The sequence below is a fragment of the Pseudopipra pipra genome, chromosome 7, assembly GCF_036250125.1.
Source record: "Pseudopipra pipra isolate bDixPip1 chromosome 7, bDixPip1.hap1, whole genome shotgun sequence".
Classification (NCBI taxonomy): domain Eukaryota; kingdom Metazoa; phylum Chordata; class Aves; order Passeriformes; family Pipridae; genus Pseudopipra; species Pseudopipra pipra.
Window position 1 is genome coordinate 23511358 of NC_087555.1, and position 14489 is coordinate 23525846.

The 14489-nt window shown below is 56.9% G+C and overlaps 2 protein-coding genes across 2 annotated transcripts; both read left to right on the plus strand.

The window, feature by feature from the left end:
• Positions 1-4334: 4334 nt before the first annotated feature.
• LOC135417273 (tubulin alpha-5 chain-like) lies at positions 4335-8285 on the plus strand. The gene is made up of 4 exons (XM_064661147.1): positions 4335-4388; positions 6523-6745; positions 6885-7033; positions 7219-8285. The coding sequence occupies exons 1-4, from the start codon at positions 4386-4388 to the stop codon at positions 8188-8190; spliced, it is 1347 nt and encodes a 448-aa protein (XP_064517217.1). The 5' UTR covers positions 4335-4385; the 3' UTR covers positions 8191-8285.
• Positions 8286-9985: 1700 nt separating this feature from the next.
• LOC135417272 (tubulin alpha-4A chain) lies at positions 9986-14454 on the plus strand. The gene is made up of 4 exons (XM_064661146.1): positions 9986-10110; positions 11787-12009; positions 12497-12645; positions 12857-14454. The coding sequence occupies exons 1-4, from the start codon at positions 10108-10110 to the stop codon at positions 13826-13828; spliced, it is 1347 nt and encodes a 448-aa protein (XP_064517216.1). The 5' UTR covers positions 9986-10107; the 3' UTR covers positions 13829-14454.
• The last annotated feature ends 35 nt before the right edge of the window (positions 14455-14489 follow it).

Here is a 14489-nt window from a genome sequence, read left to right on the forward strand (position 1 = left end):
GACCACGGGTTGCGGGGGGAACACCTCAGCAGGCTCAGCCCGTCATCACCTGCCTGGAGGCAGCTTGTTCACACCAGGCATGCTCAGAGCTCTGACATGAAGTCACTGCAATTAGACAGCTGCGGTTTTATTTTGCTCCCATGGGTGTGTAGCTGCCTTTCCCAGCACATGAGGAAAGGCAGGTGACACTGGCAGCCAGGGCAGCTGGCTCTGAGCCAGGGAGGCTGCTCACCCGGGACTTCTGTGCCCAAGAAAGAGCTAGTCACAGCTCGTCTAACAGCTCCTTTTAGCCTCCCAGGTTGGGGCTCGGCAAGCAGGACTGCCCATGTCCCTGGGAGTGCCTCCCTGCTCTTGCCCTGTGATTCAGGGCTTAGGACTGTAGCGAGATCTGGAATTAGCTTTATTGTTCCTGTACTGAGGCACACGCTCTGGGCAATGCAGCAGGCGTTGCACAATTGACTTCATTATATCTGAACCAGCAATTATGCTGCTGTTGCTCAGCTCCAGCAGAGAAAACTTCTGTCAGATCACTACTGTGCCCTACATCCCAGCAGATCTCTAGGAGTAAATGCCACACTTGGGTTATTGAAGATGTTCGGTGATGAAGATCCCTTGGCCCTAAGGCAATCATGCTTCACTACCCTTACTGCAGGCCTTAAACATGCGTCTTCTTTCCCTGAGCATGCAGAACAGTTAATCCTCTTTCTATCTGCATCTACCTTAAATATATTTTAAGACTTTTATTGAATCTCTGCTTGGTCTTCTTGTAGTCCCCATTCCTTCAGCCTTTCATTACAGCCCATGACATCTCGCCTTCCAGTCACCCTTGTTTCTCTTCTCTGGATCATCTCCACCTTCTCCAGATGAAGGATGAGGTACTACTCAGAGGGCCCTTTCTGACCTTGACAAGGCATGCATATCTTAAGGAATGGCAAAGGGAGCATTTTCTGCCCATCTCCATGCTGTGCTAGAACTTTTCAGGGCAGAAAAGTATGTCTCAAATGCTGCCATATTAGAACTGCAGCAGCACTCAGACGTACAATTCTGGGCCATCACTGAGAGCCAGCTGGGCTTTAGGGGCCCTGCACAATGGCTCAGTGGGATACTGCTGGAGCAGTTAGCATCACAAGGGCCTTCTTTGAATTCACAATATCTGCAATATGCAGTCAAGCCCCAAACTTTCAACAGACCTATTAGTTTCACCAACCAACGTTTGTCTGACTTGTACTAATGCAGAGCAGCCACTGCTGGAGAGCAAACTGCACAGGGCACTGATGGGCTGGAGGCGCATGCCGACTTCTCCAACTCCCTGCCTGACTACGCTGCTAAGAGGATTATGAGCAGAGCAACTGTGTGAGGATGGAGTGAGGGGTAAGCAGGGCAAGCACGGATGTAACATCTTTGTGAAGCTCCTGGCTGAGGTTAAAGATGCAGACAGGGGCTCTGTTCCTGAAACACCCCTCATAATCTTGTGTTTGCTGTAAAGGCTGGGCTTAAAGTGGAGGGCACTGGGCTTCTTTGCCAGACCCACAGCACAGCTGTGCTCTCTTCTACCTTCCCAAGAAAGCCATGTCCCCAAACTGCCTTGTGACACTGTTTGCTCTGCCTGGAACAGGCTGGGTGGAGCTGAGATCTGAAAAGCTGGAACAATAATTTGGGCTTTCCTCAGCAGAGAGTGCAGAGAACTGGGGTGTGGATGGGAGGTACCAGCCTGGACTCTGAACCCATCTCCTCCCCACTTTCAGCTCTGGGTGCTTTAGGTGTGGCAGTCTTTAACATACTTCTTGAAGACAGCTGTGTGAGAGGCTTTGTTTGGGTAACTGCAGGCTGTGCTGACAGGGGTTCCTGTACCAGCAGGTACCTGTCAAGATCTGGCTGTTTCCCGAGAGTGGCAAGTAGGGGCTTTCCCCTGAAGTGGGCAAGGCTCTGCCCCTCAGGTATCTTCAATCTGTTTTTCCCATCCTTCAATAAAGAGATAATTGAATTCTGACTCTATAGCCTAGAATTTGCCTTGCTTGCTTTTTATACCTCTCTGGTTGCTGATGCAGAGTCCAACCATGTTCTGCACGACGAAAATGTTTCCTGAGCAATTCTGGCAATCTTGTGATTTCTAATGTGGTCTGAAAACATTTGTAGGGTCTTCTTAGACATGTGGGTTACACCTCTGTAAGAGAGGGGTCGCCTCAGGACAAATCCAGTCAGAGTGAGCTCAGCCTCTGCTGTGTGCTTGCAGGCTGCTGCTACCAGCATCTGGCAGGCTGCTGAGCAGTTAGGCACTGACAAGATGCAGGCGATTGGTGCTCCCTGGATTTAGCCAGATGTTCTTAAGCATTTCAAAAAAGCTTAGACATCTGTTTGGACATTTCAGATCAGAGGCACATGGGGATGCACAGCTCCAAATGACTCATGGCTCTCTTGTCATTCGGTGCTGCTCTGATCGTCCAACAAAACAGCATCTGAGTGGGTATTTTCACTGTTGAACATGCATTTGCAGCAACGACAAATCAGGGATATTTCACCCTCAGCTCTCTACCGGAATGGTATGTAAACAGTTCCAGGCATTTCTTGGAGAAGTATAACATCATTTTACACCCCTACGTGCCCCAGATTGTCATACAAATGTTCAGAATTTGGGTGAAGTGTGCAAGCCTTCACGTACAAACTGTGGCCGCAAGCTGTGTGGCCACCTGAGATACTGCTTGCTGCTTAGCTCAACACTTGTGCTTCCAACCACTACTGCAAAGCATTGTGTTAAAAATGCCCCAGAATTAATTGGCACCGTGGAATTAAGAAGGGTGCTAGGACACACCCAGTCAGAAGTGATGCCTTGACATCCACCATGCATTTCAATGAACACCTTGGCAAAGATTTTCACAGGGAAAGATGATACCATTGCTCCTTTTCACTCCAATTAACTTCTGGGTTCAAATTTTGATGCCTCAGTGCTACCAATTACTCTCTCACTCTCATGGACTGTCTGCATCAGCATGGTCTGTGTTATCTAGTGATCTCTGAGGTCACTCAAAGGACATTTATACCGGGGGAGGCATTTCCAGAGTTATCTAGTCACCACAGCATCCTGTGCATGTTCAGCAGCACTCACAACCTGGGTCACCTCTGTAGAAAAAAACCTCGACATTTTCCCACCAGCTTGATTAAACCCATTTCTGATCCTTTGGCTCAGCCATTTCTGCAGGTCTCAAAAAATGCGTTGCTTAGACACTGGCACAGGCTTCTCAGCAGTACTCTTGCTTTCAGTCACTTTACACATGCACATCAGTGAAGGTGACACTTTTCAGGTGACTCAGGCACAAAGAAAGGCCATTGTGGGTGGATAATTTAGGTCCAGCTTTCAACTTTCAGATCAAGCTGAGAGATGACAGCAACTTTCAGTGAAAACTCATTAAATCACAGCGCTCAGGCAGAGGCGGGACTGGTTCTGCACCACAGTGGATGCTGCGAGCATTTTGGAGGGTGTAGGACATGTTATTCACTGTAGTAAAGCCAGACATCAGTGAAGTCACTGCAGACTTCAATAAACCCCGTCTGAAGTCCTTCATCCTCTCCCCATCCCCTCACCATTCCTTTCATAAAGCTTTGTGAAATCATATCAAAACTGTGGAGGCAGTGGAGAACCAGGCTGGAGAAGAAGCCCTCCAGCAGGCAGGGCTTTCAGACACAGCCCTGGGGTACAACAGTCCTTGATGCAAAGGACAGGACAGAATTCTCTTGCTTTTGTTTCCCACTGATCTCCAAAGAGGTCAGGAAAGCTTGTTCTCATCTCTAAAGAGTTTCCTCTGCCCATGTTTCCTCTAGAAATTCCCCCAGATGTTTTTTGGAGGCTTTGGGTGACTGGCAGAGACCTGGCTCTGTGCTTGTCCAGGGATCACATCAGCACTTAAACCCACCAGGAGGGAAGACCTGGGCCAGGTTCTTTCTTGGCTTTCCTGCCTCAGCCCCCAGAGTCTCTCTGGGTTAGTGCCTGGATAGTGGCCAGTAGAGCACTGAGGTGGAAGGTGCCATCTCTGCTCTTTAACAGAAGCCCCTCTGCCAAGACCGGCAAGCGTAGCAAGGCCAACCCTTATGGCCCTTTCCTCGAGGGGATCCCTGGGTCTCCCGTGCTCCTGTCAGGGGATGCTGCTTCCCGATGGCCCAACCCATGCACCCCGCCGGCTATCGGGCAGCACAGCCCCATCTATGCAAATCTATGCAAATATGAGCAATGCTCGCAAATCTATGCAAGCGTGTGGGGCCGTTTCGGGCGGGGCAGCCCGCCCCGGAGCGCCGGTGCCGCCCCCGGTATAAGGCGGCGGCAGCGCCGCCGTCCCAGGGTGCGGATCTGCGGCAGCCCGGGGACAGGCAGGTCGTGCAGCAGCGGCGGCATCATGGTGAGTGCCAGCCCCCGCTGCTCCTTCCCTCTGGTCCCATGAGTGCTCCCGGGAGTGGGGGAACCCCGTTGGGACCTTCCTCGGAGCGGGCTGCGATCCCCGTGGCTTCCCGGGAGGGCTCTGCCGGGAGCCCAGAGGTGCGGGCAGCTTGCCGGCAGGAGTGCCCGCCTGCTTGCCCTGCCTTTCCCTGGCTTCAGCCACTTTCTGAGCTGCTCCCTCTCCGGCTCTCAGCAGCCTCCCTCCTTTGAGCATCCCCTTGTACCCGCGGCAAGGAGGTCCCCTACGAGCCCCTCCGTCTTTGGAGACCGGCGCTCGGGCAGACTCTCTCACCACTCTTTCCGACTTTTGGTAGTGTCGATTCCTGCCTATGTCCCGCGGTACCATCCCCGTCTGCGCAGAGCCAGCCCACCACGCTGCCGACCCACAGCTGAGCCGTGGCAGGAAGCTGTGGCTTCCTCCACCCACTGCCCTGCTCCAAGGGTGGGCATCACTGTGGGTGGGCTTCCGGGCTGCCCTGCCGCCGTGGTCCTACGGCGAGCTCTTGTCTCTTGAGCTCTCCATATGCCCGGGAGAGTATCTCGGCCCCAAGGTTCCCTAGCCACCCTGCCTGCTGTCCTGCGGGCCCATGCTCCCAGCCCTTCCTGTGCCAGACCTTGCCGTGAAGAAGGCACTCTGCTGGCTGGTTACCAGCACTGCTTCTTGCTGGTGCTGCTGGGCTCTGCCCAGCCTGCTGTCAGTGCTGGGTCCCACAGAGCCAGTCCTGGCTGCTGCATGTTGGTGGGATGAAGTGCAGTGAGCAGCATAACCCTCTGCACCCCCACACTGATTTGCAAGGTCCTTGGCCATGAAGGAGTCCTTTCTCATCTCTTCTTTCTTGAGGTGCTTGCAGCTGTGCCAAGTGTTTTCTGTGTCCTTCTGTAGAGGATCTTGGAGGACTTACCTCAGGACTTAAGTCCTCAGGACTTACCCTTGGCTCCTTGTGTTACACAACCTTTATGGACCTGCTGGGAGGGATAAGCGGGGTATTGCTTTGCTGGTCCTTGAACCTCAGCTTTGGGAAAGGTGGGAAGATGGGCTTCTGTCTCTCACCATGGGTATCAAGGGCTTATTTTTCTGTCATTCCTTGCTGTCACTGCTGCCTCTGAAATGCAGTGACAGCACTGAAAGCACTCTAGATGCAGAGAGCCAGGACTTGCTGCATCCTGTGTAACTTTCTTGGATGGCAGTCACTGCCCTGCTCCTGAGTGCAAAATGGCTGGTTCCACCGGCTTCCTGCGAGCTGACTCACACTGGGGCACTCATGGCTCTGGAAATCCGGTTTGATTTCGATGCTTCTCTGCCTCAGTTGTGCCTGATGACGCATCCAAATCCTTGGCAACAGCAGGTCTAAGGCACTGAATATTTTGGTTCTTGTTCAAAGGACTGCAGGCTCTGGGGTGCCTCACCTGAAGGGAGTGAGGCTGCAGGGCCCTCCTCAGCCTGTCTTCTCCCGAGGAACCTGAGACTGCCCTCAAAGTTGTAATCTAGGTGACTCTCCCCGCTCAGCCTTTGGTTCAGTTAAGAAGTGCAGCTAATGCTTCCTCCTCCTCTGGAGCTAGTTTAGGGAAGCTGAGCCTCAGAACATGGCAACCATTCATGACTGCAAATCCCCGCCCTTGCCGGGCACCCATCCTCAGTGCCGTCACCTCCTCAGCTCCCAGCACCTGGGTGGTGCTCTGCCATCTCAGCCTCCAGCCCTGTTGTTGGAATAGCAACAGAGGCTGTGCCAGCTGATGCAGGGCCCCAGACCTTAAGCTGTGTGGGTGTTTGCAGAATGGAGAAGATGCTCACGGGATGCTTCCCAGGGCTGTGGATGGGGGCAGTCCAGGGAATCGGTGGCCTGGTATCCTGGGCTCCAGCAGATGGGTCTCCATCTCCTTGGTCCAGTGAGGTGGTCAGTGCAGTGATGAGAGGCAGAGCACCAGATCTGGGAGACCACAGTTGATTGGGATGGACACAGGACACCCAGGCACCAGAGCAGTGTGGCTTGCCCAAGATGACAAGGGCCCAGGCTGCCCTGTCTGGGCTGTGCAGCACCTGCAGTGATTGCATTTCTGGTCTCTGCTGGAATGTGACCCTGCCTCCCCCTCCCCAGCGCGAGTGCATCTCCGTCCACGTCGGCCAGGCCGGCGTCCAGATGGGCAACACCTGCTGGGAGCTGTACTGCCTGGAGCACGGCATCCAGCCCGATGGGCAGATGCCCAGTGACAAAACCATTGGCGGAGGGGATGACTCCTTCACCACCTTCTTCTGTGAGACCGGGGCTGGGAAGCATGTCCCACGAGCCATCTTTGTGGACCTGGAGCCCACTGTGATTGGTGAGTGTACCCTGTTGGACAGTGACAGTGGTCATTATTTCTGTGAACAACCAATTGCAGGACACTCCCTAGAGTGGCTCCTGCCACCTATCCCCAGGCCCAGTTAGAAAATCTCTGTCATTGTGCCAATGTTTCCTAGATGAGGTTCGAGGAGGAGTCTACCGCCAGCTCTTCCACCCTGAACAAATGATCACTGGCAAGGAAGATGCTGCCAACAACTATGCCCGTGGGCACTACACTATTGGCAAAGAGATCATTGACCAAGTGCTGGACAGGATCCGGAAGCTGGTAAGTGACTGCAGAGAGGGGACATGTCCCCCTGACTGGTGGGATCCAGCATCCTTTGGGGGGTGGGAGCAGAGAGTGAGCTCCTCTATATGCTGGGAGGAATCTGGAGCTACCCAAGCAAACTTTTGAAACTTCTCTTGAGCCAAGTCAGTGCTTGGAGGAACCTTACTTGTCTCTTTCTGCAGGCTGACCAGTGCACAGGACTCCAGGGATTCCTTGTGTTTCGTAGTTTTGGAGGTGGCACGGGCTCTGGGTTCACCTCCCTGTTGATGGAACGACTCTCTGTTGACTACGGCAAGAAGTCCAAGCTGGAGTTCTCCATCTACCCTGCACCACAAGTCTCCACTGCCGTGGTAGAGCCCTACAATTCCATCCTCACCACACACAGCACATTGGAGCACTCAGACTGTGCTTTCATGGTGGACAACGAGGCCATCTATGACATCTGCCGCAGGAACCTGGACATCGAGCGCCCAACCTACACCAACTTGAACAGACTCATCAGCCAGGTTGTCTCATCCATCACAGCATCACTGAGGTTCGATGGAGCCCTGAATGTTGATCTGACCGAGTTCCAGACCAACCTGGTGCCCTACCCTCGTATCCACTTCCCCCTGGCCACCTATGCCCCTGTGGTTTCAGCTGAGAGAGCTTATCATGAGCAGCTGTCAGTGGCCGAGATCACCAACTCCTGCTTTGAGCCAGCCAACCAGATGGTGAAGTGTGACCCTCGCCATGGCAAGTACATGGCCTGCTGCCTGCTGTACCGCGGGGACGTGGTGCCCAAGGACGTCAATGCCGCCATTGCCACCATCAAGACCAAGCGCAGCATCCAGTTTGTGGACTGGTGCCCCACGGGCTTCAAGGTGGGCATCAACTACCAGCCGCCCACGGTGGTGCCAGGGGGTGACCTGGCCAAGGTGCAGCGCGCCGTCTGCATGCTGAGCAACACCACAGCCATCGCTGAGGCCTGGGCTCGCCTGGACCACAAGTTCGACCTGATGTACGCCAAGCGCGCCTTTGTGCACTGGTACGTGGGCGAGGGCATGGAGGAAGGGGAGTTCTCTGAGGCACGGGAAGACATGGCTGCTCTGGAGAAGGATTATGAGGAGGTGGGCCTGGACTCCTACGAGGATGAAGAGGAGGGTGAGGAGTAGAGAAGCCTCAGCCAAAAAGGACCATACTCCTTCCCAGTGTTACCTGCAGAAACCCTTTGCAATAAACCGTTTCAGAGCCTCTGTGTCTCCCACTATCCCCCCAGCTGTATCGGTTTCTTGCCAGGTCAGGTGTGTGGTGAATGCTTCAGCCCTGGTACTGGTGCTGCTATGCTTCCTCCCAGTGCTCTGCTCCAGCTCTGCCTCCCCACATAAGGAAAAGCCCCATTCCAGAGGGATATAGCCAGGACACATGGCAGGCTCTGGGCCAGTGCCCAAGCATGTCCATCAAAGGGATCCAGAAGAGTGCTGTTGATGTGATAGGAGAAGCACCTAGCTCAGGCATGGGGTCTTCTGTCTGGGATTACCTCTATCTGCCCTGCTCTGCCTGTGGTCTGCCATCCTCCTGGGGCACGTGGCCCCACTCTACCTGCCCCAGATCATCTTCTGCATTGTCCCCATTCTGACTCTCACTGCCCTGCCTCTTGGTGAGTAGTCCCAGCATCAGCTCCTGGCTCCAGCTGCAAACTGGAGATTTCTGTTACCCATTATCCAGCATGCTGGTTCCAGAGATTAATTTTCCCTGCTTACCACTAATGCTACAGCTATATTGACCCACGGGGGCTGTCCTCCCCTGCCCTTCTCCTCCCGACATGCACCCGTGTCAGCTGGAGGGGGAGTGGGAGCCACCCCCAGCTGCTGGAGCGCAGCCAGGCACTCATCCCACTGTGCAGGGCTGCTGGCATTGCTCTGCACGTCTGTAACCAGAGCACTGGGCTCAGACTGAGTGGTGCCTGCTGCTGTGCCAGGGCAGGAGTTGCTGCCCCTCACACCAGGTGCTGCTCTGATCTACTCTTTACTGAGGTCTGAGTGTGGGGAAAGGAAGGAACCTGCTCCTCCAGGACTAATTCCACCACAGATACCTCCCTGGGTATTCACAGAGATCTGATTCTGCAACCAAAAGGATGAAGGAGTTGGAATTGCATCCTACTACTATTTTCTAAAAGTTATCCTGCACCTCTGATCTGGACCCTGAGGGACACAGCAGTGTCCCTGGTGTGCTACTCCTGGCATGCTGCTGAGCAGCAGAGCCCCAGCCATCCCCATGTCCAGGAAGGGGTAGCTGTGTGAGCCCAGGCCCTGGCAGACAGCATGCAAGGCTGGTGGTCCAGGCATTCTCAGCAGAAGGATCATCCCTGGCCCTGGCCAGGGCTCAAACAGAGCTGCTGCTCTGAATGTAGTCACAAGTTATTAACAGCAAGCGGTCTGCAATGACCCTTTTTTGGCAGCCCAGATTTGTCATGCAGATCTGCAGCCTCACAGGGTTGTGCAGAACTGACTGTTTGTCCCTACTGGGAGAGAAAGGCAAACCTTGGCTGGAGGCTTCCAGAGTATTGATGGCAAAGGGAGGTTTGGGGGTATCCTGGGCTCCAGAGTCTGATGTGTGTCTGTATGATGTTTCTCCTTATTTCTCCTGTTCTGGAGGCCCAAGCGGTCTCGGGGTGTCCCCATGTCCCAGGGGGAAGCTGGTGACAGAGCAGGTTAGGGGCTGCTCTACCTGCTCGGATTCCGGTGCAGGTGGTTGAGCACCGCCGGTCACCCCTGGGGGTTGGTGCCCAAGTCTTCTGCCCGCAGCCTGGCCAGGTGTCCCCGCTTCCCTCCCGGCAGAGAAGGGGGAGCAGCCCCGGTCCCCGCACCTCGGAGTTCCTCCACAGCTGGAAAGACCCCTCCAGGTTCCCACGGACCCCGAAGTGGGTACTCCCCCCTCACATGCAAGCGTACCCAAAATAAGGGGGCGTGGCGGCAGCAAGCCCCTCCCCCCTATAAGAGAGCGCTGCGGCGGGGATTGCAGCAGCCGCAGCTCAGCGCCGAGCCCCGCAGCACCGAGCAACCGGGACAGCCCGCACCCCCCGCCGCAACATGGTGAGTGTGGGCCGGCGGCGGGCACGGCGGCGGGCACGGCGGCGGGGAGGGCGCCCGGCAGCCCCCCGGCGATGCCCCTGCAGCCCCCCTGCGGCACCTTGCCCGGCGGAGCGGCCGCGACGCGCCCCCTCCTTCCCCGCCGTGACCTTGGGCAGCTCTACCGGCCCCTGCCCAGGGGCAGTCGTGCCCCCTCGCCCGCTCCCCCCGCCGCCGATGCCGGGGTGCCTGCCCTCACCCCGCTGCCGCAGCGGGGAGGGCCCTGGGGATGGAGGGGGGTGACCTCTCCGGTGGGGAGCGGTGGCGGGGGACGGACGGGGACAGCTGCTGGGGGCGGAGGCGCCAGCCAGGCTCCGGGGGCCGGAGCTGGGCGCTCGGCAGGGCTTCCCCCACGGCAGCAGACGCCCCGTCGGGGCTGGTGGCGGGGCGCGGTTGTGGGGGTCTCGTCCCTCCAGTCCCGTCCCGCGGGGGTATGGCAGCGGCAGAGCGGGCCGGGGCCGCTCTCCGAAGCGGGCAGTCGCCGCTGCCCTCGCCCGGGGCCGGGGCTGTCTATATTTAGCGGCTCAGGAGTGGGCCGGGGCCGTGCCAGGAGGCGCAGCGCTCTGCCCTCCCCGCCGCAGTGCTGACCGGGCTCTACCGGGGGCTCTACTGGGGACCCTCCCCAGGACTGCCCTCCCTTCCTCCCGGCGGCTGGCCCTCCCGCAGGAGGCAGGAGCCCTTGTCCTACTCTGGCGCTGAACGGAGGCACGGACCCCATCATAGCTCAGGGCACTGTGCAGCTGGGAAATGCAGGAGGAAAATCCTCCAGGACGCCCAGGCTGAGTCGGGGTGTCCTGCCAGGGGAAGCGGGGATGCTGGGAGTAATGAAACAGGGATGCTAGTACTAGCAGAGGCGGGTTGCCAGGGATAGAGGACCAAGGGTGCCAGGGGCAGCAGAGGAGGGATGCCGGGGTAGCAGAGCAGGCCTAAACTTAATGTATGGGGTTGCACAAGGTACATCTCCAGCTCACAGCCTGCTCCCCAGCACTTCTGCCGACACAGGTTTTGCAGCACAGCGTTGGGACTGTGTAGCCTAGGGAGTCTGTATGCTGCCTCAGAAACTGCTGGGCTTCACTACCAGCCCTCACCTGGCTGCCACCCACCACCCTTGCATCTCCAAGGCCACTCACCCCAGAAAACTGAGGGCTTATCTGGCTCTGGGGCAGCAGGCAGGACAGTTCCCCCATGCTAGTTGCCACTCGTGGGTTAAATGTGTGCCCCTGTCAACTCAGCCCCTCACTGGACTGCTATGGCAAGGGGAAGGAGCTGGGTCTGCCAGGGACCCTGGCAAAGTGGCTGGGGCAGGGAAGCTGGACCAGGCTCTGCTCCCCATGCTGCTGGAGGACAGGCCTGGCCAGAGTCTGTTGTGCTAGTGGCCGCCAGCAAGGGCAGGGCAAGAGGGATGCCAGAGCTGGCTCTTGACCCAGCAAGTGTTTGTGCATGGCTGAGGGCAATGACAGACATATGGGGCCCCTCAGGGGCACACAGGAGGTCACCCAAAGGAAAACATGCTCTTGAGGGTCGCTAACCAGAGCAAGTCATGTGTGGGTGACTCTGTGGCACTGGCACCAGGCAGAGCACTCCCTGGGACAGGCAGAACAGAGCTGTGCCAGGATCTGACCCTGCCTCCCCCTCCCCAGCGCGAGTGCATCTCCGTCCACGTCGGCCAGGCCGGCGTCCAGATGGGCAACACCTGCTGGGAGCTGTACTGCCTGGAGCACGGCATCCAGCCCGATGGGCAGATGCCCAGTGACAAAACCATTGGCGGAGGGGATGACTCCTTCACCACCTTCTTCTGTGAGACCGGGGCTGGGAAGCATGTCCCACGAGCCATCTTTGTGGACCTGGAGCCCACTGTGATTGGTGAGTACTGGAGATCACATGGCCTGGGGTGCCCCCATGGGTGGGTAGCAGGCAGCAGGTGTGTGGTGCTTGTGCTCTGCTGACAATATCCTGCACTGGGTTCAACCCGAGGGCCCTTCTTTTTCCCCAGGAGAAGCCACAAACCTGAGCACCTGCTTTTGTTCTTGAAGTGTCCTAGAGGCAGCGGTGCTTGTACCACATGTGCGCAGAGAGAAACCAGCCCAACCGGCAAGGCAGCTCCTGCTGTGCTTGTGGGCAGGGAGCTCCGGATGGGTGGGAGAAGCTGAGCTGCACAGGGAGGTGGCAGCCACCTCCTGCTGCCAGAGAAACCTGATGCTGGTGTTGGCCTTGCTGACGTGTGGGTCCTTGGCCATGGCAGTGGCAGGCGGAGCCAAGGTGAGGGATGGCTGCTGGCACCCACTCTGCTTGGCGGCCGGCTCAAACCAACTGCCTCCACCGGGCTCAACCTGCCCCTCTTCTCTCCTAGATGAGGTTCGGGGAGGAGTCTACCGCCAGCTCTTCCATCCTGAGCAGCTGATCACTGGCAAGGAGGATGCTGCCAACAACTATGCCCGTGGGCACTACACTATTGGCAAAGAGATCATTGACCAAGTGCTGGACAGGATCCGGAAGCTGGTAAGTGACTGCAGAGAGGGGACATGTCCCTCTGACTGGTGGGATCCAGCATCCTGCTGGGGCTCAGAGCACACTGCAAGCCCTGCTACACCCTGGGAGGAATCTGCAGCTGCCCAAGGCAGGGATGGACCAGGTCCTGAAGGGACTTCTGGATAGTCAGGCCTTCACAAAGAAATGTGTCTCAGAAAATCTTGTGCATCTCTCTCTGCAGGCTGACCAGTGCACAGGACTCCAGGGATTCCTTGTGTTTCACAGTTTTGGAGGTGGCACAGGCTCTGGGTTCACCTCCCTGTTGATGGAACGACTCTCTGTTGACTACGGCAAGAAGTCCAAGCTGGAGTTCTCCATCTACCCTGCACCACAAGTCTCCACTGCCGTGGTAGAGCCCTACAACTCCATCCTCACCACACACACTACCCTGGAGCACTCAGACTGTGCTTTCATGGTGGACAACGAGGCCATCTATGACATCTGCCGCAGGAACCTGGACATCGAGCGCCCAACCTACACCAACTTGAACAGACTCATCAGCCAGATTGTCTCATCCATCACAGCATCACTGAGGTTTGATGGAGCCCTGAATGTTGATCTGACCGAGTTCCAGACCAACCTGGTACCCTACCCTCGTATCCATTTCCCCCTGGCCACCTATGCCCCTGTCATCTCCGCAGAGAAGGCTTATCATGAGCAGCTGTCAGTGGCTGAGATCACCAACGCCTGCTTTGAGCCAGCCAACCAGATGGTGAAGTGTGACCCTCGCCATGGCAAGTACATGGCCTGCTGCCTGCTGTACCGCGGGGACGTGGTGCCCAAGGACGTCAATGCCGCCATTGCCACCATCAAGACCAAGCGCAGCATCCAGTTTGTGGACTGGTGCCCCACGGGCTTCAAGGTGGGCATCAACTACCAGCCGCCCACGGTGGTGCCAGGGGGTGACCTGGCCAAGGTGCAGCGCGCCGTCTGCATGCTGAGCAACACCACAGCCATCGCTGAGGCCTGGGCTCGCCTGGACCACAAGTTCGACCTGATGTACGCCAAGCGCGCCTTTGTGCACTGGTACGTGGGCGAGGGCATGGAGGAAGGGGAGTTCTCTGAGGCACGGGAAGACATGGCTGCTCTGGAGAAGGATTATGAGGAGGTGGGCCTGGACTCCTACGAGGATGAAGAGGAGGGTGAGGAGTAGAGAAGCCTCAGCCAAAAAGGACCATGCTCCTTCCCAGTGTTACCTGCAGAAACCCTTTGCAATAAACCGTTTCAGAGCCTCTGTGTCTCCCACTATCCCCCCAGCTGTATCGGTTTCTTGCCAGGTCAGGTGTGTGGTGAATGCTTCAGCCCTGGTACTGGTGCTGCTATGCTTCCTCCCAGTGCTCTGCTCCAGCTCCGGCTTGCTTCCCATGTAGGTAATAGCCCTGGGGTCCAGTCCCTGGGGCTGTGACACACATCCCACCCCCCTCACTGCTCCAGCCAGCGGTGAATACCACTTCCTCATGTGATGTATGGCCCCATGTTCTACCCTGGAGCTCAGGGGAGCAGATTTGGTCTGAGCAGGAAAAGATCGGCAGCTGCGGAGTCTTCTCCCCATGTGCAGCGTGAGGATAGGCAGGCTCATCTGGAAGGATAGTGGTTGAAGCAGTGGGAGCAGTCTGGCACCCCTGCCCCTGTGGCCACAATGCAGGGCAAAGGGTATGCACGGCTCTCTGGTGCAGTGGGTGCACCCCGCAAGGGCACCTGGCATGGCACAAACCCCCGCGGCTGCTGTACTGCTGTGTGTGGTGAGAGGATTAAAGGAGGGGAATGCTCCCTGTGAAACTGCTTGTCTGCATCTTTTTTTTTCTAGCACCCCT